This window comes from Chamaea fasciata, unplaced genomic scaffold (assembly GCF_029207755.1).
Source record: "Chamaea fasciata isolate MVZ Bird 193981 ecotype frontalis unplaced genomic scaffold, bChaFas1.0.hap1 SCAF_4, whole genome shotgun sequence".
NCBI lineage: Eukaryota > Metazoa > Chordata > Aves > Passeriformes > Sylviidae > Chamaea > Chamaea fasciata.
The window spans coordinates 27,065,985-27,092,655 of NW_027094089.1; the positions used below are offsets into that span (position 1 = coordinate 27,065,985).

The 26,671-nt window shown below is 39.8% G+C and overlaps 1 protein-coding gene across 1 annotated transcript in view; it reads right to left on the reverse strand.

Moving 5' to 3' along the window:
* Positions 1-24,162, reverse strand: part of LOC136288240 (chondroitin sulfate proteoglycan 4-like) — a 36,815-nt gene extending 12,653 nt beyond the window's left edge. Inside the window, exons 1-7 of the mRNA XM_066181147.1 lie at positions 24,070-24,162; positions 18,781-18,944; positions 14,634-18,191; positions 13,304-13,774; positions 12,340-12,516; positions 6,426-6,624; positions 2,362-2,493 (exon numbers count right to left, since the gene is read on the reverse strand). Coding sequence (XP_066037244.1) covers positions 2,362-2,493; positions 6,426-6,624; positions 12,340-12,516; positions 13,304-13,774; positions 14,634-18,191; positions 18,781-18,944; positions 24,070-24,148 — 4,780 coding nt within the window. The 5' untranslated portion in view covers positions 24,149-24,162. The remainder of the gene's footprint in view (positions 1-2,361; positions 2,494-6,425; positions 6,625-12,339; positions 12,517-13,303; positions 13,775-14,633; positions 18,192-18,780; positions 18,945-24,069) is intronic.
* Between the last annotated feature and the right edge of the window lie 2,509 nt (positions 24,163-26,671).

A 26,671-nucleotide genomic window follows, 5' to 3' on the forward strand; every position in this document is an offset into this window, starting at 1 on the left:
ACCTGACCTCATTCACTGAACACCATAGGCTGAAATACAGGCTAGAGACACAAAGTCTATCGTGTTCTTCTGTAAAATGGCATCCTCCCCCAAACACAACCTTCTCCTTCTGACCTAGGAGTTGAGAACCTTCCCTGGCACCCACAGTAGTTCTCTGGTCTGACACCTCAACAGGGAGAGGAAGGTTATTTGCCAGTCAGCAGACTGGGCGACAGAAAATGAAGTGAGAACACTGCCTGTGTGCTCCCACTCACAGAAGGAGAGGTCACTGTGCCCGAACACAGTGGACAGGAACAGAGAGAGGAGGAAGATACACAAGAAGAGGTGATACTGAGTAGGGCCAAGCTAATTGATTCAAGTAGAGTGCAGCAGCATAATGTTGGTGCCCAATAATTTTGTTACACATTTTTATGGCCTGCATTTAAGATTAGGGAAATGCTTTGTTTGGCATGAGCATTCTCCCTATCACTGCTGAACAGTTGTGAATCATCTCATCCACAGACTGATTAGACAGCTCTGCTTCCAATTTACTACAAGTCAGGCTTACTGTCCTCAGAGAAACTCAGCTCATTTCTTGTTTGAGCCTTTCCGAAGAAGTAAATCCTTCCATTGCACATACCTAGCATACAGCAGAAAAAGCAAATATATCTAGCAGTCAATTTTCTGAGTACGCTGAATAAAACAAGCTTCTGTTAAAACAGAAAAAAAAAATCTATAAATTATATAAACAGATCTGGTATACCCAACAGAAAAGAGGACAGCAGTTCATGCTCTTATAAAAGCAGAACAATACGTTTAGAGAATATTTTACACCCACTCATGAAGACATGGTAAATTCTTCACAATAAATTCAATTTTTACTACCCCAAGGAGACAATTTCTCAAGCTGGGTCAAAATTAACCTTTTCCAGTTGTGCTAGAAAATTTAACAGGACACTGGCTGTTGTTTTTATATATATTAACCACTTGGCACCTTCATTCTTGTAATAGTCATTTCATGATGGCAAAGTACAGCTGAAAGTCATACAGCTCCAGAATGTCTCTAAAAAATACCATAAAGAGAACATGTAAAAAGGCTAGTAACCCTTTATAACATCTTAAAGGAATTTTGCTAACCCAAAGTAAGTGAGAATTCAGGAAAAATAACTGGAATCTTGGATGAATACAGTTTGAAGTGCTGAAAGAAATATTTTTGTAAACTGAAGAACTGACCGACCGCCTAGAGATTTTGCCTTCCATGGAGGTATTAGGCAAACTTTTCTTACAATTATCACTGGATTAAGATAGAATTCCAGTAAATCCCTGTGCCCGAGGCAACCTTACACACCAAACTGCAGGTTAATAAGCTTTGTAAGTGGATTTATGTGAATCCCATTTATATTGACTGAATTAGAAGATCATGCTGCTACAATCTCATTTTTTGTTGCCTGTATTTAAGTAACTTTTGTTACAAACCTTTGTTTATGCACCTTATATTCAGGAAGTTTAAGAAGATAAAATGCTCCTCTTCCATATCCAATTGATAAATCAAGGTACAGATTACAACCTCTAGAACTCATCCAGTTCTTAGTATCTCTCTGATTCTACTAATCACATTCAGAGGGAAAAAAAAAAAAAAAAAGAAGGCAGCACAAACAGAAGTGTGATGCAATATATTTCTGAGAGAAAACTAATCTTTATTTCTCCTTTAATCCTGCAATAAATGTTAAATTCCTGACTCAATGAGGGATTACCCTTGCCAGCACAAAGGAGTAAATGGCTCTGGTGAGACCTCTTAGCACATCAACTCCTTCAATGGTATGATTTCATTAAAAAGTACCCAGCTGCTGAACCAACTAGCTACAAATGCACAAACATGAACCAAAGTTTTCAGTCTTTCTGATTCCTCAGTGAGTCTGTGCTGCTGTCTCTTCACTCATTTTAAACTAAAGAAAAGTGAACCAACAAACTGGAAAATTTACATGTGCTATGCAGAAACTCAAGGACACAAACTTCACTCCTCTACTGCCTTTACAAGGCACTTTCACAACCACCTAAGACATCTCTAAATATTTGAATGGACTACAGAAATTTTAAACAAACCTGAATAGGAAATCTCCAGATCTTAGGCAGGCAGTGTTATTATCACATTGCACTTGAACATTTCACTGACAGTTTCTAGGACTCCAAGCATGCACATATCAAAAAGTTAAAGACTACAAAGCTAAAAAGTAGCATGCTGTTTGAGAAAACATTAACCCTTTTTATAAAAACACACAGCTACAGTTTTCCATAGTTTAGTCAATTAAGTATCTGACAAATAACTCTATATTAGGCAATATTTTCAAGTGGAAAAAATCATGATCATCTCAAAAAACAGACCTGGAAAGACTCCGAGCCCTTTGTTCACTTCAAGGCTAATGACCAGCATCTGAGCTGTGATGCTAAAAATCTGTCGGGGTGCAAAGTTCAAACCATCTGTCACCTGAAAGTTGAAGCCTCCAGACATTGCTCCTGTGGAAATCAAAATCATAAATTTATTCTTGTATTATTCTGTCACACAAAACACAAACTTACCAGACACCTTTCACTCTTGGCTACAGTGAAATACTGTCAGGGAATACATGCAGTGCATATAGCTCTGGGTGCAGCTGCAGTGGAGCTGCAGGCTGAGCTCTGGGTGGCAGGAGCTTGAGGCAAGAGGCCCTGAACTTCTGACCCTTTGCTTAACAAAGGGCACGGGGACCTGCTGCCAGGGGACCAACACCCAGAGACATGGCAGGAGCCGATGAGGTCAGACTTTAGGGGCTTAGATTGCAAAGCCCTTCAATCAGGGTCCCCTGTCAAGAGCTCCCAGCCAGACCTGTTACTCTGTTGTTGCACAATAATTAAATTTTTTTAAGGATACAGGCAACTGAGATTCTGCTAAGAGAAACCTGAGGTCAAGTCAGTGAGGAAACCTCTGACTGTGTGAGTGTAGGGTATGTAGAGAGTCAAGCACGGCTCACTGGAGCCACCAGACGTGAAGGGCGTTCCACCCCAACAATCAGTCTTGGGTGGTGTCAGTGTGACTGCCAAAGTGACTCCTGGATGAGCAAAGAGGGAAATTTCCTTAGCAATATATCCAAAATCATCCTGAAAGCAACTTTTGTTCAGAGCCCTCGTATCTTAATTAGAATCAAATAAATTGATAATGCAATTAACACATTCTCCAGAAAGAACTACTGGCTGTTGTTTCCAGTGAAGGCCAGACACCCCTTAGATATAAAACAGCAAGAGGACCCCCTTCTTCTCCTTCTTCCCTGACTTGGTGAAACTGTAATCAAGTTAAATTTGGGAAGACAATGTCTCCTAGATTTCCAACTCCATTTATGTCTTAGGAGGGTCCAAAGCCCCTCAGCAGTCACGTTTTGGCAAAGAAAGAATTTGGGGAGAAAAGTAGCTAAGATGTTCTTTCATTTTGTTTTATATTTAAAGATTTGAATAAGCTCTTGGGCTGTTTCCTTAGCCTCTTCGCTGCACTTCAACTTTGAAGAAGAAAGTATGTTGTCATAGCTTAAACTATTTCAGAGGTTATGTGTACTCACAATAAATGCACATTTTTTCCCTTTAATCTTAGGACATCGATGTACTTTGGCACAAGCAATAGCAAAATACCTCCAAGGAGTTTGAGTGGATTCCTGTAAAAATACACGTCTCAGAACTTACAGCCTGCTTTTAAGCAGAGATTTCCCATGTTGTTCAATTAGGTAAAAAGAGGGGAAAAAAAAAAAAAAGTGAAACATTAACTGTTGCAAAGAATTACCATGCTCTTCTATTTTCTTTGCCCAATTTAGCCACAAGATACTGCTACAAGAATATAGATACTGAAAGCCAGAGAGTACTACATATTACCCCATGTAAAGATCATCATACCTTGCCTAACTATAAATTAACAGAAGAATCAAATGTGGGTTCTGAGATTATAGTTAACGATACACCTAAGAAATGCTCTTGTATTAACCAGGTAGCTGAAGCAGCTCTGGAAGATCTGGTCATATTGTTTTTATGCTCTGATATATTCTCCTGATAGAAAAGAACCAGTTGCTTATTCAAAAAAGCATCTGCGAGTCTACTATTTGTACTAAGTTGAAAAAAACCCAAACAAACCTGCTTACTCAGCCTCATTTGCTTTTTCAGCTAAGGCAGTCAACTGCTTGGCTGGCACAGTCATTTTGTCATCAGCAATCAAAAAAGAACTGCATCTCGAAGTTCTACTTGAGTGGAGCATTTATCATTTTATCACAATTAATTTTTTAAGATGTATCTGATCAGAGGGGATTAAAAGGACACCAGAAAAAGGATCGGTAGAAGTTGCACTGAGAAGACACGAAGACTTCAGAACCAACAAGACTTCAATTCATTACTGCCCTGAGAAAAACAGTGAGGGTTTAAGGGCAGGGGCCATACTGCAAAAGTGAGAAGGGAGCACCCTAGAGTGAAGCAGCAGTGAAAATGAGAAGGAATTCTTACGCTGAAAGAGGGGTACAGAAAAGAAAGGTGTGTTCTAGTTTTGCATTTACGCTGGTGATAGATCAGGGATTATGGAGGAAACAAAAAAATTCAAGGGGAAAACATGAGAGCAAAGGGGAAGATTTGCAACTCACAGCACAGAATACGCAGCATAATGTAACTCATAAGGCTGAGCAACGTGAAGGGAAAATTCTGAGGTCTAATTCAGAGGCATAAAAGCAAAGTATGGCAGTACTTTCACTGGCAGTGAAAAAGACACTGAAGATGAAGAATCGTTGCCTTCACTGAAAAAGACACTGAGGATGGAGAATCATCCTTCCCTTTGGAAAGGGCTCAAGTGAATAAAAGAGTAGATGGGGATACTTCCAAGAAGAGACAAAGAAGCCAGCACACACCCTAAGACGGATGACAAGAAACAGAGGAAACTTAGAGAAAAGGGATAAAAAGCTGAATAACAGCAACAACATAGGGAAAGGCCCCAGGTCAAGGCTGGGGGCAATAAGATGGGAGTAGCAATTACATTTCCAGCAACAGGTCAAGATGAAGGAGGGAAGAAAATAGCTGACTGAGAAATGCAAAGGAGCAAAATAATCAGGGTACTTTGTGAAGCACTGGAGACCGTAAGGTTATGCAGATGGCAGAGCCACAGTGGCTGCAAGGCCTGACACACAACCTGGGTAATTTTATGTTACAGATTTACTCTACACTCCCACTCACTGGAAACTGAAATTTTCTGTTCTTTTCACTTTTATTAATCAAGATTCACTCTTTAAGACTACAGATGTGCATTTACCCTTTCTGGAACACAGAGTGGATTAATTTCCTCACACTGAGACTTACCACTGTCCCACCATCATACGGCTTTTAACATGTCAAAGACCCCCTTGGAATAATTTAAATAGTTTGGCTCACTTTTTTCATGTTCTTGACCTTTCATTTCCTGACGAAATTATTTGAGCAAGATACTTACAGCTCACCAGCAGCTGCCTGTAAAGCAATTTCAGCAACACATATGCACTCTACAAGACACTGCATCATAATGCAGAGTACTTCAATCTCATGGAAACACAGCACAAATCTGGAGCGACTGCTGCAACCAAGGGAGCACTGGAATCCCAGCCTGCCTCAGGGCTGGCAGAAGAGCAGTGTATCTCTTCTGTCGCCAGCCCAAAATAATGGTTTATTCCTTCAGTAGCAACTCCTCTCTTCTTTAAACTGAGGTAAAGTCATAACACAGCTGGGGCAGCAAACAGGCAGCTATCACCCTATGAAAGCCCTGCTTCTTCTGGCTGGAACCCCACTGGGAAGTTCATTCCTGTGGCTTCCCACCACTGCCACTCAAGGACGCACGAAGCTGCCCTGACTTCTTTTATTCCCCATACACTCTCTCAAATGCACAAAAAGCCCAATCTCTAGCTCTGGACAGTAGAAGAAAGAGTCAATGAAAAAAGTTTAATTCTTATACAGCCTGAAAGAGACACTGACATCACACAGATGAACCATAACTTCATCATCCATCACTGCACTATGGCAGGTATCTGTGAGACTGTTGGTCCATGAACAGCTCTGCACTGTAGCAAGACAGAAAGGCTTCAGGAAATTTTCAATCACAATAGTCATAAAATGGAATTCCTATCTCTGAAAGGTACATAGAAATGTTCCCCTAGTGCAAAACTGCTTTCAGAAAGAAGGCTGCTATCTAATGAACCTCAAGAACACCAAGGTTTCCCAGTGAGCACACATTTAAGTTGATGTCAGACCCTTTCTTGTTTAGTTTTTGAGATAATGTATTAACCAGTGTATAACACTTCACAAAACCAGTGTTCCGAGATCTTTATGACATTACAATGGGATCTTTAACTGATTACAAACACAAATACACTGAACAGGAGCAGTATTCTGGTATCAGATGTGGTATTTTCGAAATCACATACCATGGTGTACAAATACCAGCTGCCCTTTAATTATATGAGCCTGGGTAAAAGTAAGGATGCTCTTCTTTGGAAAAGACTTCAGAGCTAAGTGCCCATTGCTAGGTGGAGTAATGGAATAGACCAGTTCTGATGATGAGGAGTCCTTGTCTTCTGCACAGAGGTCATCAACAGTTATTTCTGTGACTGAACCCACCCACACCTAGAAAAGCAAAAACAATTTTAAAAATAAATAAAGAAAACGCATGCAAAAGAAAATTGGGACAACAGGATATGAGGGACAGGGATGGATGACACGTGACTCTGAGAAAAAGGAAGAATAAAGATTGGTGCTGTGCAACACTAGCAGCTGTAACAGGTTTCCTTACTGCTCATCCAAATCTCTGATCACAGACTGCCATAGTTCATCCTGGCAAATCGTTTGCAAAATACAAGACCTTGAAATAATACAAGCAAACATACCCTACACCAGTTAAGAGCTTCAGATGGTTGGAGCATAAGAGTTCTATTTGACAAGCGTTATACAAACTCTTAGAAACATAACAAAATTGTATTATGATAACTGAGTCAAGGACCTGCTTTCCAATACATACACATGAATATTAGTGTCATGTATTTCACAGCAGGTAAGGCATTGAATATGCTCCACTTTCACCAGCAGAAAAGATAAAAGAAAAACAGCCTGGGGACAGCACAAACCCTAATGCAAATGGAACACTTCTTGTAGCTGCACTATTTTCTTCTAGCAAAATGCAATAAAAGCCCCTTTTTAGTGTACTAAAAAACCCAGAGATGCTCAGTCCAGTGGGAGATGAAACAACCAATGCCTCCAAAAGATGTCTACCATTTTGCAAGGTTATGATCCCAGAAAAATAGTTAACTAGTTTTTAGAAAGATGGTATAAAAACCATTATTTACTTCTAGTAAATCTGAATCTGGAGCACATTTTAAGTCTAATTCCAGAGGAGAGCCTTGAGATTAATAAAAGGACCGGAGCACCTCTTCTATGAAGTCAGGCTGGGAAAATGGGGGCTGTGCAGTCTGGAGAAGAGAAGGTTGTGTGGGGACCTCATAGACACCTTCCAGTATCTGAAGGGGCCTGCAACGAACCTGGAAGGGATTCTCTGACAGGAACTGGAGTGACGGACAAGGAAGAATGGGTACACACTGAAAGAGGGGAAATTTAGTTAGATATGAAGGCGAAATTCTTTACTGTGAGGGTGGTGAGATACTGGAACAGGTTGCTCAGGGAGGCTGTGGATTGCCCAGCCTTGGCAGTGTTCAAAGCCAGGCTGGATAAGGCTTCAAGCAGCCTGGTCTAGTGGGAGGTGTCCCTGCCCATGGCAGGGGGAATTGGGACTAGATGATATTTAAAGTCCCTTATTTCAAGAAGGAAGGACTGTTCTCTGACTGGATCCCTATCTGACTGGATAATTTGTTTGGAAAGGATAAGCAATGGCCCATTTTGTTCTTCATCTCTACTGTATATATTTGGAAGTACACACAAAAGTGCTAATGAAAAACAATACATAATTAAGTCAACATGAAGTGAAAATCTTAAAACATTCACTACATCAGTATCAATTATTTCCATGCACATTTATAACATAGCATAAAATCTTAAGAGCCTAAACCTTCAAATACCTCAGCTTGAGCATCAAAACACACACTGCATCATTCCTCCTTGCCTTCCTAAGGTTTTAGTACACTTACCAAGTATTTGGTAGTAACATCACACCAAATCGCTGAAGAGAACAAATGATCCTTAAAAAAGAGCATTTTACTGCTGCCAGAGCCTAAATTCAGCAATCACAATTCACTAAGTATTACTTCTACTTTTTAACATGAACCATGAAAGAAAACCTTGTACGGGACTGAAATTTGTGCCACCACGCTTCAACAGAGGAAAGATTTCATTCTACATTGTGTAACAAAATATATGACATGGAAAAAATGATACTAAAATGAAGTTCATTTTTTTTCTGATCAGAAGTATGAAAATTAAGTTCATAACAGAAAATACCTTTCAACTAGCAAACAGTTATTTTCTGCCCTGAAACACATATTTTGCACTACACTTCCTAATAATGTTATTACTAATATTAAATTCTGATAAAGAATAACACTTATGACCAGAACAACAACTAACGGCAATGGGTGACTTAGTAAGTGGCACCAAGCACATCAGAGTCACACATTTTTGCTCTTCCAATTTGTCTCAGTAGCACTTGTGTAGATTATTCTATGAAGAAAATAAAAGATCACATACAGAATATGCAAAAATATAAGAAATTATTCTATGAAGAAAATAAAAGATCACATACAGAATATGCAAAAATATAAGAAATTATAATTGTCACGTGTTATTACAAACGACTCGTTAAGTTTCAAATTATTTTCCTTACTAAAGGAAAAAAGAATTAAATTTTCTAATTTTAATTCTTTAAAACACTTTAAAAAGTGTTTATTCTGTAACATCAGTATTTAATTCTGTTGTCCCAGCACAGTACCACTTAATGCTTTTTAAGTACTATACATGGCCTGCAACATGATCCTTGAGGAATGAGATCTAAGAGCTGAAAAGAACCGTAGGGAAGCAAACACTGAAAACACAGCAAGAATTGTACAAACATCTTATTTTTCATATCTGAGATCAAAGTCTCCTTGAAGAGCACCACAAAAACTGTATCTGAACTTCTAGGATGTAGCATAACACTGATTTTTCACGTGCCTAACATATTTCATAGGCATAGTCCAAAAAAAGGTTCACGACCTTGCTGATATAATTTATTCTGCTCTACTTACAGGATTCAGGTCATCAGTATCAGCTGAGCATGCCACATATCCTACCAGACATTCTGTATTCACATTTTAACACTCTAGAGAGCAATTTAGAGAAAACAACAAAAATAATCAGTTTAAATTTGTGGGGTTTTTAAAAAAACTAATTCCAGGAAAATACAGCCCTCTTGTGGCAACAGGAGGATACAGTCATTTCACAGCATTGCTGGCCATATATTTAAACACATACAATTGCAGCATATAAAGCCAGAATAGTGATTTTCTTCAAAACACTGTATTTCCTTTACCCATTCCCATTCCAGAAAAAAAAAAAAAAGTCTATAGAACCTGTGGAAATTTTAAGAAATTGCATCTAAAATGCTTCCTAGAGGAAAACCAGAGAAAAAGTCCCAAAATGGTTGGATGTCTGCCACCCTGAAACTCCAGCCAAGATGCTCATAGCATTGATAGCAACAGACAAGGCTGTTTGAAGAAGGTATAGATGTATGTCTCTGAAGTGAGGAAGCTAGAGTTAGACCCATTCAGCATGTGACCACACACCCAAGAATTTCTTGCATTTGGAGAGAAGCCCATGACAAAGGCCAAAATTATCTTCCATATGCCGACACCAACATCACTGGCCCCATAATGCACTTCTTCACATAAGCTACTTCTCAGCAGCAGATGCCATATCCCAGCCTATTTTTAAAATCATTTAGCATTTCTTTCTGACTCTTTAAACTGTGACCTACAAAATTTCTGAGGTCCTAAACTTCAGTCAACTCAAACAGTTCTAATGGACTTCAGTTTACACAGTACTGGTCATTCATTTTATACTTCTGTCTACTTCCAACCTTTCAAAATAGATAAAAGAGCAACTGAGTTTTTAAAAGCAACATCATCTATCATTCAGTATCTACCACTAGCACTGCTCTTGAGGAGCACAGACTGTTTGGCTAGAACATAGGGCCAGCTGCCATTACCCTACACAGGAATGCCCATCTCATCTCAATATTTAGCAGGACTAAGAAAAATGCATTTTCTTCCATCTATTGATGATGTGCAAGTTTGATTTGAGGAAGAATCATCTCAGTGTACTCCTCCCAGCAGATAATTTGACTGCCAGATCTGTTTTAGACTGCACATGAATCCACCATATGTGTACATATTGGTAGCCACTCACAACAAATACAAACTTGATTTTTCAATAATAGCTTGTGCATGACTACCAAAACCACAAGCACAAAGGCAGCATCCTGGTTCTAGCACACAGATTGCCTCCCTCGTGGAGAGGACCATCTCTGGGCAGGTGAAGCTTTGTTATCCCTCCTCTTGGGAAGCCTAGATTCACAGATATTTTTAGAAAAATCCATAAGCTGCATTGCAGTGCACTGCACAGCCTTAGTTCCGTTAATAGACTGCAATTCCAGCAGTTCAATGCCAACTCTGTTCTGGTGCCAGCAATGCACCAGAACAGAGACCCAAAAAAACTTGACTGAACATTGTGCTCTCCTCTCTGTGACTAGACAAAGATTACTGCATGCTGTGCTGATGTCTGTAGAGTACCATTGTAATTACTTCAAGCAGGAAAGACTGTGCTCTGTGCCACCCAAATGTTTGTGAAGGCAGCCTGCTCTTCTGCCAGCAGTCTCTGCACAGGGCAGGATATCTTCTGTCATGAGCATCTGCAGATTATCTGCTGTCACTGTGAAGTTACACAATACTACCACCACAGCTAGTTAAAAAATCATGTATTTTCTCATGTGAAAAGGCTAAATACACGAGGTTACAATCATCTTTACAGTAATACACTCTCCCTCTCCAACACACAACTAACTACATAAAATTAAATGCATGTTTTGGTACCACCTAATCATAAACTGCATCATAGAGCACTGGGAATGACTGCAGCCTCAAAATACCCTGCTTAGCTTCTTTCACGCAGATTCATAAATATCTTCACAGCCTTGATGTCTTCCAGCTAGTTTACTGTAGCCACAGGCTCATTAGCTGACCCATGTTCACTTCATCCTGATTTTTGGAGCCATTAAACTAGTTTTTACTCATCAGACCTCAGATTGGAAGTCTTTACATGTGGGGCTTTTTGCGCACAGTGTCTTTACTAAAATGATTCTGGTTACTGAGTGCTATCATAATACAAACAAATGCTATACAAAAATGTCCTGGTTTAAATACTATAAATAAAAAAAATTAATTAATTTATCAATCTGAAAATGCACTGAAACTAAAGTGACAGTAGTCAATTCTGTAGTGGTAGATAACTTCAAAATTCAGTAGATTAGAAATAACCAGCTATGGTTATTAAGAGCTAAAGGTAGCATCAGTCAACAACTTAAAAATTTTCTTCAGGATTTTCTGGGGGGAAAGCAGTTACAAAAAAAAAAAAAACATGTTTTTTCTTAGCTCACAGTATCACACAGTAGTAGCTTCAATGACTGGACTAATATTCTGATGAACCTAGACTTCCACAGATTGCATTATATTATTTGCAACTTTTGAGAAGGGAAACACTCATGTTCTGTGTAAGAAATACCCAACACATAGTAAATTCTCTCTTGTCCCATTCTACTGGCACATCTGGACAGGAGCAGGCAGTAGAATGCACTTCAGCAGGTCTGACCCTTTAGTGCACTTCATGGCAAGAGGCATAGGGTTGGAAGGCTGTGCAAATACAATAGAGAAAAGTTGGCATTCTTATCATCACTATTCTTGGTACTTTTCAAGTTACATGTTCATTAACAGCCCTCAAGACACCACAGGAAACAACGCGAAAACATAACAACCATGCAGGTGCAAACCATCCATACTCACAAGCCCTGCATCAGTCCAAGAGATTTCATGTAACTTTAAGATTAAAAGAATGCTCATTCAGCCTCCTTGATAAACCTTTTAACAGCCAGAAGAGTTCTCCATGTCTAAAATCTTCCTAAATACAATAATCTATGTACTGACTCCTATAATTAGCATTAATTTTTCTAAATCCAAGGACTACTACATATTATCCTGACTATCCTACCAGATACAAACCTGTAGTCTGTTAATGAAAGTGCATTAAGTAGCATCAGAATTGATGGAATTAATTTTAACACTTCAAAATGTTGACATTTGAACATACCTGAAGAATCCTGTTTATTTTTACAATAGGAGCTTCATCATTTACTGCAGTAACAGTTACAAACACAGTTTGGGGTAAACTTTGCTTCCACAACTCCGTGTTATTTACTATCACAGTAAAACTGTCCATCCGTTCTTCACTGTCATCATGAACATAGTAAATTAATTCTTGTTCCACCTGAAAAATATAACAAGCTGAAGAACTAAAGAGGCTAGAAGAAAATAAATGTCACATTAAAAAATATCCTACTCATGACTCTCCGTATTTATTGCATGAACATTTTATGACTTCAAAAACTTTATTTATGCTATAATATCAGATTGTTCCTCTATCTTTGCTCTGTTCACAACAGTAAATTTTACTGTTCATCTGTCCATTCCTCTAGTCAGATTATCTTGACAGTCTTGGCATTCTCCCTTTTGCCTGAAGGAAAAACAGAAATCCAACCCCACTATATTTAACAATGCTTCCTGGAATCTATAAACTGAACACAGTGCTAGTAGATGGTGACCTACCATACCATTTTGTTTCTTGGAGCTAAATGACTGAAAATTAGCAAGTTGTGTATATAGTGGCTGTCTGTGGGCAAAGAAATTACATAAAAAATTACTTCTTTTCCACTTTTCTACTTGTTCAATCTACATACCATTTCCTCCGGTCTTTTTAAATTCTCAGTCTCACATTTCCAGAGTAGCTAAAACTCTGCCTGAGTGTGAGTGGCCCATTAGTCTACTGTGGCTAGAGCACATTAGTCTGTGTCAATAGTCCATCAAGGAAGTGATGCGGTTCACCACAACAAGGGAGCCTCCCTCCTCACTCCAAATGACCAGCTAGAAAGATCTTCAACTCAAGGCCACAATAAAGCTCAAACTCATGTATCTCACCACCTCCCACAAAATCGTACAGCTTGCAGCAAAGCAAATAATTAATCAAGACTACATTTGACAAGATCTAAAGGCATTACCTGTTTTCTGGTAAACGTGGCTAACTTCATTCCAGGAACACGAGAGTTTTCAACGTATCCATGTTTTGGCTGCTCAGTTAAAATGAATTCACAGGTGAGTCCTGCAAAGTGTCTACTAGAAATTTTTAGATAGTCTTCCACCAGGACTTTTGAGCCTCCTTCAAATACTGTAAAGTTCTGTACTTCCAGTGGAATCATTCTGGGGATGATGTCTACAGAGATCTCTATTCCAGTCACTGTTCTGACACCATTGGTCACATCCAGGAAAAAATGGTCACCTAGTTGGTCAGAAACTGCCTGCACATACTGAACTTTGCCCTCGTCAACATCTTGCTGTGTGAAGCTCAAAGCAGGCCTTTGGTCAGAACTGAGATAACTTTCTTCTGAGGAAAACTTCCGAATGTATCCGTGTACTGGAAGTTGTCTTACTGTGAACACAATCTCAGATGGAGAACTATTTTCATGAACAACCTTGAATTTAAGAACATTACCCAAAATTATTCGAATGGAAGTGGGAAGAATTCTGTAATTCTTTTCTGAATTTCTCAATTTCAATTCTGGGATTGTCTACCTAACTAAACTACTAAACTGGCACTTCTTAGGTGAATTACATAGTTCACAAAACAATACTACACTTTAAGCAGACCCATGTTAAATAAAGGTGGCATGGGAGTCATCTTGTAACCCCAAATATGTTTTGTAAGTTTTGAAAAGGAACATACTGCATCATTAACTACTGGCCTCACAGCTACAGATCCCTGTCTGAAACAAGGAATTCAGGATTCCAGTAACATGCAGCTGGAGCCCTCTCGCGGTGGTTACTGGAAGGCTACATGCAAAAATTGGGCAGGAAAGAATTATCAAACAAAAAGAGCCTCAGGTTTGTGACTTGTTTTTTAAAATTTTGGATGTAATTCTCAAACAGTTTTAACTGGGCTAGCTCCAAATTAAATCAAACAAAACCCTTTTCTCCTCGGCATTTCCCATGATCTCAATTAAGGACATTACACGGACCAGAAATAGCTGTTAAACCTAAAACAAATATATACATGCAGAATCTCCAAATGATAATTTTCTTAAGCACCAATACATAATAGAGTCAAAGACTATGGGAAGTCCTTTTCTTTAACATAATCTGTTTTCCTTCCTAGAAATGGAAGCTTGCTAATGTCAGTCTCTCCTGAGCTAAACACCCAGAATACAATCATACTAGTGGTAATCAAAAGGAGTTAAAGAAGAGAAGACACAAACTAAAGACACTGCAATGGCTAAAAAAAAGAAATGAAAACTTGCTACAAGATTGGAGGAATGGACAACATGGTTAACCTACTTGCAGCTTTCCTTTACTGATTTTCACTGGTTTTCCTTCCTCAACCAAGAGATTGTTTTTGTTCACAATCCTTGGTGGCTGCTGCTGACTTTCCAAATATATGCGAATCTGTAGTCCAGCATCCAGATGGACATCTCCAGCATGGATTGTAAAGTTAAATGTGTCTATAAGGTTGCTGCTGTCATCATGTCTGTAGGTCACATGCCCCTTTATCAGATCAAGCTGAGTAAAGGAATCCATTAATACATTATTCACATATATTCTTCCATATTTTGGGAAAGAGAGTATTTCATATGTAAGCTCATGATCACTTCTTATGTCTTGGTTTGTAGCAGCACTTAGGTTAGCTGTTGAAACAGTTTCTTCTTTCCCCTTCTGAACCAACAATCCTGTATTATTTGCCAACCTAACATAAGGATCGGTAGCATTAACTTCCAGAAGCAAGGAAGTATAGTGCTTGCCATCTGTCACAAAAAGCACAAAACGCCCAAAATCTGCACCATGGTGTAAAAACAGGACTTGCTTTTGCTCCAGGTCCACTTGCTTGAATTGGTAGATTCTATGCAAAGTATCATTTGTTAGCACCAAGTCCCCATTGGAAATACCACGTCTAGTATACAACAACTGTCCATCATCAAAATCAGAATCAGGATCATGATAGCAAAGATCTGCCAGAGTTAATAATCGCTGCCCATTCCTCACTATGTCAAATATCTTATCAATTACACGAACTGGTTTCTCATCGTTCTTCAGCTGGACAGAAATATAGAATCTAATTTCCACTGACAAAGGTTCTACTTCTGGACCAAAGTTTGTCCCCTTTCCTGACTCTTTGCTGAAAGCTCTGACATGAAATTCATCAAATGTGGTCTCAGAATCATCATGCACATACATAAGGCACTTATTAGTTATATCTTTATTAGTGAAAGTTGTAAGATTGCCATTATTCTCAAATGAACGAGAAAAATTAGTAAATTTTAATCTCCCATGCTCAGGAAACTGTGTAACTTCATATTGGAAAGTTTTATTATCTGGTGTTTGCACAAACAATTCCGTGCTTGTTATTAATTCTCCTTCCCCTTCAGTAACATTAAGGCCATTGTTAGTCAAAATAATGTTTCTGAAATCTGATTTGATGTAGATTTCAAAATCATAAAAATTTGAATCCAGATACTTTGTAGAAATGAAAAATCTAAATGAATCACAGTCTTCATGGTACTGGATTAATTCATATGCCACTTTTTGATTAGTAATATCTTTTTGGCTAAAGACTGAATCTTTTTTCAAAGGCTGGTCATTAAGCAGTATCTGTCCATTCCTTGGTAGGGACAGAAGTTTGAAATGAAGCTCATCTTCAGGTATCTCCAGATCTGCAATCACAGCAAAAAGATTACCAGAATTCAAGTATTTCTTTTTTGATTTTTCAATTTCTAGAGGAGCATGTTTCAATAGACTGTACCTTAACCATTTCACTTTGATTGGAAATGTGTGCTCTTCACTGATTCTGTTTGCTACGCTAACTTTGAACTTAAATTGGTCCATAATGTTTTCCAGCTGAATGTCTTTAAAAGTGCTACAGTATCTCACACGGCTGCGCTCAAGAGAGCGCTGAGAAAAAGAGCTAACTTGCTTCCATACCCCCCTTGAATGCTGCCTTTGGACCTGACCAAAGTGAGGTGGCTCTGTGATCTCGTACCGTATCTCCAGGTCCTGGAGGACAGCATTTGTTTCAACTGCCAAATGCCTAGGTCTTATAAGAGCTGTAAGACCCTGGAGGAGATTTATTCCCGAGTTGTTGACAACTCTGTAATCCAAAGGAATTGCCATGACACGTAAAACAACAGTGTTGCTCATCTTCTCACCATCACTTGCCCTGAGAACAATCCTTGAGTTCTTGACGCCTGTGTGGACAAAAAAAACAGTGCCTTTGTTTAAATCCTCATTAGAAAAAGTAGTGATAGCTTTTCCGGGATGCCTTGAATTTTCTAAAAATCCTGCATCTGCATTCAGATTTCCAAGCACTGAAAGTCTGAGACCCACAGAATCAGTATCTTTATCTAGAACTTTTATCAGGTCATTAGTCAAACGTTTCTTTGAGTTCTCTAAGATAAGAAGCAAGCTTCCCTCTGGAAGTATGATCTCAGGTGCATCATTTACTGGAGTAACAGTAATGCTAAACATATGCTGCTCATTTCCTTCCAAATATGGAGACACAATCTTCTCACTGCTGATGGAAATGGAGAAATTAAAATAATCATAAGTGTCCTCAGAGCCATCATGGACATACAGAATCTTCCTCTGCCACATATCCTGCATAGTAAATGCATTTACCTCCTGCAACGGTACAACATTCAGTTTCAAGTGTCCATGAGAGGGTGGTTCCTTTATATCAAAAAGAATTTGTGACCGATTAATCCCTAATTTCTGCAAGTCTAAGTTAACTTTAATATGCTTAGATTCAAGCGAAGCCTGTTTACCCTCTAGCACAACCAAGTTACTCAGAACTAAAAGGTGGCTTTTGTCTTCCTTGCCCAGAGAAATCGAGCTTTCATGAGAAATGGCAAACACAGGAGCTGCTTTTACAGGAGGGTTCTTTAATGCCATCTCTAAAGAAAGATTTGTTTTAAAAGAACTCTGCATTTCACATCCAGCTGAAATGTCCTTCGTTACTAGAACATTCTTCAGTGATTTCTTTTCTGAGTCAGCTTTCAGATTCGTTATGCAGCCTTTGAAGGACCCTCCTCTGGCGTACTTCCCAGATCCTGAGATTAACTTAATCACTTCTGATCGTATGCTGTCATCTACACCACCTACAAAGAAGGATCCCTTCAGAAGTGGCAACTTACTCTGGGGAGGTAATGACTTTTCCACAGTTTCTTCATCCAATGTTAGCTGCAAATATTCTGCAGTAAATTTCAGTTTGATGTAGTGCCAATGACTATCATTGACTGACCTACGAGAAGAAAGATGAGTTCTACTTTTATGTTTTCCAACATAAGCTTTAATTAAACCATCTTCCATTTCCATTGCAATGAAATCTCCTGCTTGCCCTGCGTGGTAAAGCAGCAAGCCAGATGTAGCCGAGGTTTGTAAAGTATACTCGAAGATTCCCTCATTGTCCACATTCCACGATGGGAAAGAAATATAGGACCTGGAACTGAAGAAACTAATGGGCTCTTCATCACCTGCAAAGAATTCATCACTGCACCCCACTGAAACTTCATGGATGTTTTTAAAGCCAGGAGAAGGTCTCAGAGGCATCAGAATGTCTAACCGGTTGAATGACACACCATCAATACATCCTCGGAAACTGGGTAGTGCTCCAAAAAGGTAGGGAACATCAAGTTTACCAGTACCACCTATGTAGAATCCATAATCAATGTTTAGTTCATAAAGAATTCCAGGCATTTTTGCACTTGTTCTATCGTGTTTATCAATTACCAATGTGACATTATCTTGTTCATGATGTAGTTCAACCAGGTGCCAAGCCAAATCATTCAGTTGAGATCTTTGCTGAGAATGCAGTACTTGTTCTCCCACACCAAAGTTAATTCTCAACTGCAAGAGATAGAATTTTAATTACCAAAATCCAAAGTGATATTTTTCACAATCATACATTAATATATAGTTAATACATTCAGTTTCATATATTTTAATACCAAGCATACAATTTACAAAAAAATAAAATCCTACTAAAATTCCATGTAGGTTTACTTGCCATCACAAATGTTTGAATAATTGCAGAAGCAGGAATGGACTCCTCTGCAGTTCTGCTAGGAACTACAGCTCCTGAGAGCCCAACTGAAAGTGACCTTCAAAACCTTATCCTGCAGAAAAACAATTCCTCAGACTCAAGCACTTTCTGTAATGCTAACACTAACATGATTAAATTTGAAATTTTGCCTTTACTGAATCTCATGCTTCGAACACAATAATCTTGATTTTAAGATCTAGAGATCTCAAAGACTGTAAAGATATAACTGTAAGAAATAAAAGTCATAACTTGAAATTATCAATGATATTAAGTGACTGCTCCATTTCTTTAAACAGAAACTTGTTTAGATATCTTGTTATAGATAACAGCCTTAAGAAAAACTCTGAGCAATACAGGCTACACATATTTTTTAGCTACAGCTATAAAGCATACTTGCACATATCCTGAGCGTAGCTCCATTAAACAATAATCAGTCTTCCCAGCTGCAAGAAGAAGTAGACCCTGTGGCTTGCTTGTTCGAAATTTCAACTGTAACAATGTCTGAAGGGATGCTTCTGCCATGTTCAGCTCCACAAAACTATCACCATAAAATGATACTGAAAGAAATAAAGAAAACTAAATAGGAAATTGAACCACACACACACACACACACACAAAAGATATTTTCCTTATTCATACCTAAATATATGACAACAATTTATATTATTTTCTATATACCTATTCACATACAAATGAAAATAAATCTCAGATATCAAATTCACCAGTCCAAACAATTTAGTAAGAGCCCAACGGCCATACCAGACTGGACAAAGGGTGAATACAGTCTAGTTTTCTTATCTCCAGCAGTGATGACTGGGAATGGTAAGAGCCATGCAATTATACTGAATAATTTCTTTCAAATACTCCTTCATTTTTATTTGTTTGTTTCAGGTGTTTTCCTGAGCTTGTCACACCCAGTCTATTTTGTAGCTGGCATAGAATTTCTCTCTGAAGTACTCCTCTAGTTTTCTTTGGAAACATTTTCATCTACAACACGGTCTTAGGTCTCCATCAGAGACAATCTATGCCATCTCTACAGAGAAGACCCACAAGTCTCCTGCCACCTGTGTCATTTTCAGATGTTTTCATCCCTCTATTCCAGGCACAGCTGTCCTCTTGTGTCCTGTTTGCAACCCATAACCACCCCTGCCATCTGGCCTGTTGGCCAGTCACTCAGACCTATACAAGCCTCCTTCACTGTCTCCTCCCCTCTTTTCTGCTCTGAGGAACAGTAAAACCAGTCAGAGTTGTCATTTGACTACTCACTGCTTTTACCATCCCTGTTCTGAACTGCAGAGATCCTAAGACCAAATCCTCCAAAATTCTACTGGTAACTTCCCTCTGACACATAAAAAAAATGTATCAATCATCTACCGCTCCTCCTATTTAATCCATTACTTTATATACAAAGCTCTGCACTCCAATGAATGCTAAAAAGCCTTTGGCAGCAAACTTGCTAAAAAGTCTTTTGAAACTCCAAATCTTAAGACACCTTGCTCACCCCCATCAAGAAAACTCCAAGGGGTTTGTAAAGAACTCTTTAAAGAAATCTTATAGACTCCTCCAAAATTGATCCTTCTCACTTGTGCATCTTTTGTCTTTGTTACAGTACCTATAAATTTGAGTTATGGACGTCAGGCTTACAGTACCCTGGTAATTCTTGTTTTAAATATTGGCATAAAATATGCCACCATCCAGGCTTCAGGTACCAGGGAATTTAAGCATGAGATCAGATATTACCCTTAGCAAGCAAGTTATTTCATCACCAAGTTTTTTTAGGTCAACCCCTCTCCTCCCCTGTCATCACCCCAAAAAAGGAATTTCAGTTTGGGAATCTTCCCAATTAGCAATAAATGCCATTTAGTTTAGCTTCTCTGCAGTAGCCATGCCCTTTCTGAGTGTTTCTTTTATACTAGCAACTTAATCAACTGGCTACAAAGATCCACTGCAGGGTTTTTGCTCTTGATTTAGGATTTAGGAGGAGGATTCAGGAAAAGCTTTGATTCCTTCGAGCTGATCCTTGACCTTTTTTTTTTCAAGACATGTCTATTTTCAAATTCCATTTGCCAAAGTTTATGATGCTTTCAACTATGTTTGGATACAGCTTGTAAGACCATTACCAGTTAACTAATTATTTTGCAGTTTATAGCTTCATTCTGAAATAATTTTCTCATTTTAAAATCAAGCATTATCACAGAGGGCTTTCGAGGTTCAAATGTTCCAGTTCCTACATTAGTTGCCTCCTTCCTTAATCTAATACACTCTGACAACTCCTAAAAAGTGTGGCTTTAAATCTGACTCTGAACTGAATCCTGTGTAGAGTACCAAATCAAAGACCTAACTGAGCAGCTCACTCATGAAATAACAACCAATAACAGCATCTAAAAATTTACTATATAATATATTTAAAATTCTAAGTAGCTTCCCCAAGAACAAGATTTCAGCAAACCCCACAGCCAACAACTATGTAATATCAAGTTACATTAAGTACCCAGAGAAACACAGGAAAGATCTTTACATTACTGAAATACACATATTTCTTCCAAAGAAAGAGTCACCACTGTGCCTGGAAAAACTGATCCCAAGTGGAACAAAAAGGAATTCTTCCTCCACAGCAGCAGTTTGCTTCTAGCTCTAAAGAAGCTTTCATCAAATAGCTCAAATACACCTTGTAGGTTTTACATTAAATTTATACACTGAGAGGACCTATGCCCTTTGTTGCACATAAAAATGTTATTCTGTGAGGTAAATAAAGAAAGTCCTCCTCTTTAAAGCAAGTATTGGAATAACATAACTAGAGGCAAGCCCCCAGTATAAGTAAGGACTATTAAAAGGACAGGGAATAGGTTAAATAATTATAATTTTTTATATTATGGAAAATTCATTCACATTGGATTTTGGGAGAAGAAATTAAGCAGAGAGATTATGGATTACTCAGTGCAATTCAGAATAACTAGAACGAAGCTGTTAAGTGTACTCTGCAAAGTACCACTGGGCAACAGTTTGATATTTATACTATACATGAATTTTCTGGAAAGAAAAAAAGAAACCTAAGTTAACCTGCCTTCCATAAAATTCTTCAGAGTCAGAATCTGTCTCTGAAGGTGGGGCAGGCAGACACTGATCCATCAGTAAAGAAAATTTTGGACCACCTACAATGCCTTGGCATGATTTCTTTTACAGCTAGACAGAAACATATTTTTAATATTCTTTTTTTTTGACACATTACTTGCTGCATCACAGATAAGATCAAATTCAACTGTTGATATTGAAAAACATCCCCACTACCACAGAATACGTAATATGGTTTGCTTACAAATCTTATGCTCTCCAAAACACGGTGCTTGTATTTCAAAATCAGGAGTTGGGTTAATGAAGCTTTGCTAAAAGGACAAATAGCAGAAGTAATGCAGCAGAATGAGAGGGGTGAAAAAACCTCAAAAGGATTCTCAAAAAGAATCAAAATAGGACACTTCATAATGAAAAAATACTCCTCTATTTTTGTCAGCTTATCTAAGCTGGTAGTAGATAATACCAACAGCACATAAAAGACACAGGAAAAATGGAAGTGGAAAAGAAAGCTGCTAGATTCATTCTGAATGCCCTGTAGGGCCAAATTAACAATTATTCAAAAGGGAATTCTCAGGGTTGATTCACACTTCCTCAGTGTAAAATTTTGTGAGATTTGGGGGGTAAATCAAACACTACCAGACTGTGTAAGCCTCTTACACTCACCTAAAATGTACAGAATGAAGAATATTCCCATGTTGCATCTACAAACGCTTTACACCCAGCAACAATGTTTAAAGTTCCCTTCCAAACCAAAGCATTCTGTGACTTCCAGATAAAAGACAGTCCTGTAGTTAAAGCACTGAACATAAAATGAACACTGCTGTTATTTTCTGGTTCTATCACAGAAACTCACTGAAAACTGAAGAGTTGAGAAAGCCATTTAAAACCTAATTTCAGGGCACTATAAGAAGATTGTGGATTTTTTTTTTTTTCCTTCCCAGCCTTTGACTGTTTTCTTTCCTTTTGCTAGATTACTATAACCTGGGTGAGGTTATAGTTGTAACAGCACCCAGAGTAAAGGAAGACAGCCGGATTTTAACAAGCTCTCCTGGTGGTGATGTCAGTCCACATGGTCTAGCAAATCTCATCTTGAAGGCAGCTCAAGCAGAACATCACAGATTGGTGCATGCAGAAGAAGCAGGTTTGTGTCCCTATCAGGTGGTTTGGAAATATATCATCTGGCTTTGCCTTGCACTGCCTGCAGTGCCAAGGACAGAGGACACTATTCTAACAGTAAGGCATAAAGCACTGGTTGGCATAACACCACTAGCAGTAAAATCCACAAAAACCTTTGTTATGTCATTTCAGACAACAGTACTATTACTAGAGATTGCCACTTCAGTGGCACTCAGGTCTTCTGACATGCCTGATACATTCGAGACATCTCTACGAGGAATAAAAAAAATCACCCACTCTGGCTGCGGGGTCTTCACTCACAAAACTGATAAAAACATCACTTAGAGCTCCATGCACCGAAATTCATAAATGGAAAAAAAAGATTGGTGTATTTGATTTATAGTATCAGAATTTAATCCTTTCATTAATCGCTTCATTAACTTCTGAAGTAAAAGCTATTATTTTAAGGTTACAATTAAATATTAGTTCATTTCTAACCAGTCTTCTCAGCTAGATGCCACACAACCACAGAAACTAACAATTCGACATTTCTAAAAGGTGTTATAGCAATTGGTTTGTCTCACTGCATGGGACTGTAGTGCGGGATAGAAGGTGGGTGAAGGTGGATGAAAAACGGCACTTCTTCAACTGCATACTGGTCCACTAGTTCTTATAATAGATTTAAATAGTAAACTTTATTTCCAGTCTTTTAAGCTCAAATTGCAATGTACTTCAAGCTACATCTCAAGAACAAACAGAATTTACAGCTCAAGTTTTAGGCTGTTTCAGTGGTTTTGATGACTGCCCAAGACCTGCACTTTAGCGTGCACCAATACTGGTGAGGTGACTGGCACGTCTTGAAAAGCCAGGCACAAGACAGCTGAAGCGGTATGCTAAAACCCAGACACCTGCAGCTGCTGGCTAATACTTATCGTCAAGACTACTAGTTCACATGCATGCAAGAGCAGGGGAAGGAATTGCAGTGAATATTCTTGTTTATGCCTCACCATTTTTCCTCATGACATACTACAGCTATAAGAGATGGAGAGGAAAGGTTTACATCTACGTTGCTTGCAAAGCATCCATATTGTTATTAGGAAGCTAAGTCAAGTCCCAGCGTCTCTGCAGTAGGAGAGGAAGCAGACAAAAGGCGGGCTCACACCCGAGCGGATAGCTCGGCCTTCACTCTAGGGCAAGAGGACATCACGCCTTCACAAAATGCCCGCTGTCCCACCACCTGCGCCGCCCGCCCGCCCCCGCTCCCGGCCAAGGGGCTGTGGCGGCTGCCGGCCCGAGCATAGGGCCCCCGCCGGGCCGGGCCGGGCCGGGCCGGGCCGGGCCGGGCCAGGGGCACTCCCCGTGGGGCTGCTGCTTTCACGGGAACACCGGTCACAAGCCGCTCCAGCGCTCCGAGCAGCCCCGGCGCCGGGGCTGCGGGCGGGCCGTCCCTTCCCCGCGGGCGCAGGTGCCTTCCAGCCCCCGCCACGGCCCTACCTGCGAGAGCGGGCCGGCCGGAGGCCAGCAGCAGCACCAGCAGCGCCGGCCGCAGCAGCGCGGCGGGCGCGCCGGCCATGCCGGAGCCACGGCCCGGCCGGGCTCCCGCAGCGCGGGCGACGGTCAGGCCTCAGCGAAGTCCCGGAGACAGCGAAGAGTGTCACCGCCCCGGGCCGCGCCCCCCGCCCGCTGTCCCGAGACGGCCTACGGCCTCCGCCCTCCGCCCCTCCTTCCCGCCCTCCTCACGGCGCGGCCCCTGTGCCGACCCGCCCCCTCTCCAGGAGCGCCGGCCTGGGTCGGTGTTTCTTCACACCCTGCAGGGCTGTGGGTTGCTGTATGCTTCGGGTGGGACTTGCCCACATGTGGGTTACTGGTGTAGTTGTTCACCCACTGCACACCCTCCGTCTCTGTGTCCTGCCTGTCGCAGTGGGAGGCTGCTCTGAGGTACCCCAAACCTTCCCCTCTACTGGCTAGAGCATCTCCATCCCTCAAAGTGTTTGCATGCTGTCCATAAAGAAACACAACACTCTGCTTTAGGGAAGAAACGTGTTACAGGTAGATCAAATAGTTTCAGAAACAGATGATCACAGAATCAATTAGACTGGAAAAGACCTCTAAAACTGAGTCCAACCTGTGATGAAACACTACCATTTCAACTCTGCCATGCCACTGAGTGCCACATCCAGGCTTTCCTTAAATGCCTTCAGAGAAGGTGACTCCACCATCTCCCTGGGCACCCCATTCCTCTGTCTAATCACTCTTTCTGTGAAGAAATTCCTCCTGATGTCCATCCTGAATTTCCCCTGGCGCAGCTTAAGACCATGTCCTCTCATCCTGTTTCCTGGGAGAAGAGGCTGACCCCCCACCTGGCTACAACATCCTCCAAGGTAGTTATAGTGGTAAGGTCTTTTTATAACAATTACAGGTCCTAAATTAGAAAAAATATGCAGTTCATACCTCCTCGCTGGTGTCTTGTGCTTAAAATGACAAAGTGGCAGCTTAGAAAATGTTTTTAAAGAGCACATTTGAGCCAGTCATTCATAAGTCTTTACCGCACTTAGTTCAAATATGCAGACATGCCTTCAGTTACATAAATCATCCATGCAAGGAAGAGCCTTGCAGTCAAAAAATTTTCTGCGATTTTATCAGCTGGCAGGGTGCACTGCAATGTGTCTCAACAGGTCAGTTATTTTTTTTAACTTGTCACTCCCTTACACATAGGACTGGAATCTGACCTGAAATCTGACACTAAGCAAGCAGAGTAAGTAACTGAGATACCAAAACTGGGGGGAAAAAAAAAAAATTGCGATGGCATTAATATCTTTTCTGGGTCAGCTGTCTGATTGTTCTCTTCCTTTGAGGTTTGCAATCACCATTTAGTCTAGATTTTCCTTAGAAATTTTTGGCAGGCTTTCCTATCTTTACATTTTTAGAATAATGTGTGTGACAGCAGGGAGAATCTGTGCCCAGATGGAAAACATGGGGAGGGATATTCCCCTAAATATCACTTGAAAACTTTATAAAAGATCTCAAAGGTAGAAGCCGAATAAACTTAATATACTTTAGACTGGCACTCAAAGAAGATTTGTGAAAACCTGGAGAAGGTATTGCAAAAAGTCACCTATTAAAGATGTGAACAAGAAGGTCAAAAAGGGAATATAATGTGGGATAACACTTCATAGCATGACTGATATTGGAAATGCAGATCTCCAGATGTGCATCAACAAACCCCTATGCTGCAGCAGGGAAGCCTGAGGAAAAGTTTTGCCATTGCATTATTCATGAGTTACACAGGTCTCACTTAACATATCCCTACCCTGTGCACAGAAGTTTGCAGGGAAAGTCCTTGAATTATACCTCAGAAGGGACGTCATCACTAGCACTGTGGGCCTGAGAAGTATTAGTCAAAAAATACTGCAGCAAGGTGCTTGAATGAGGGGCACAAGGCAGGTAAGAGTATCCCATTCATAAGAGGTGTTTTGGGTCTAAATGCAAAGACAGCGAGATCACATGCACACCTGGTGAGGCACCATGCAGGATGACACTGTGCAGGCAGAGGGCATGTCTGCACTGGACCAGATCGCTGGAGGTCTGAGTTCAGAGAAGGGAAAAGAAATAAGAAGTGTTTCTAGAGGTATCACACTGGATGCTGAGTACCAAAACTTTGTGAAAAAGAACAAGCCGTATTTTTTTAAAATACCTCACAAACACTGAAACTTCTGAAAAGAGAAAGACCACATCTTGAGAAATGCCTACATGGCTATAGGTTTAAGGCACATTTTCATAAGTCATTCAGGATTTTCCAACCATGGGTCCTACTTGCTTTTAGTGGAACATAGGTTTCTAAAGCATTGTGTTAAAGATTTGGATAAATACTATTCCTATTAAACCATACTTCATTATTGTTTAGCACCATTGATCTACTTCCTTTTTTATTTCTGTATTTCCCATATGTCTGTGATTTGGGGGGTTAAACTTTTTCCTTCCTTTTCATCATCTTAGGCGTATATTATTCACGGATTTATTATGTCTTAAAATCACAGCAGAATTTGTTGCCTACAAAAAATTCCAGTCACGGAATGGCTCCTGTATGCCAGCTGCA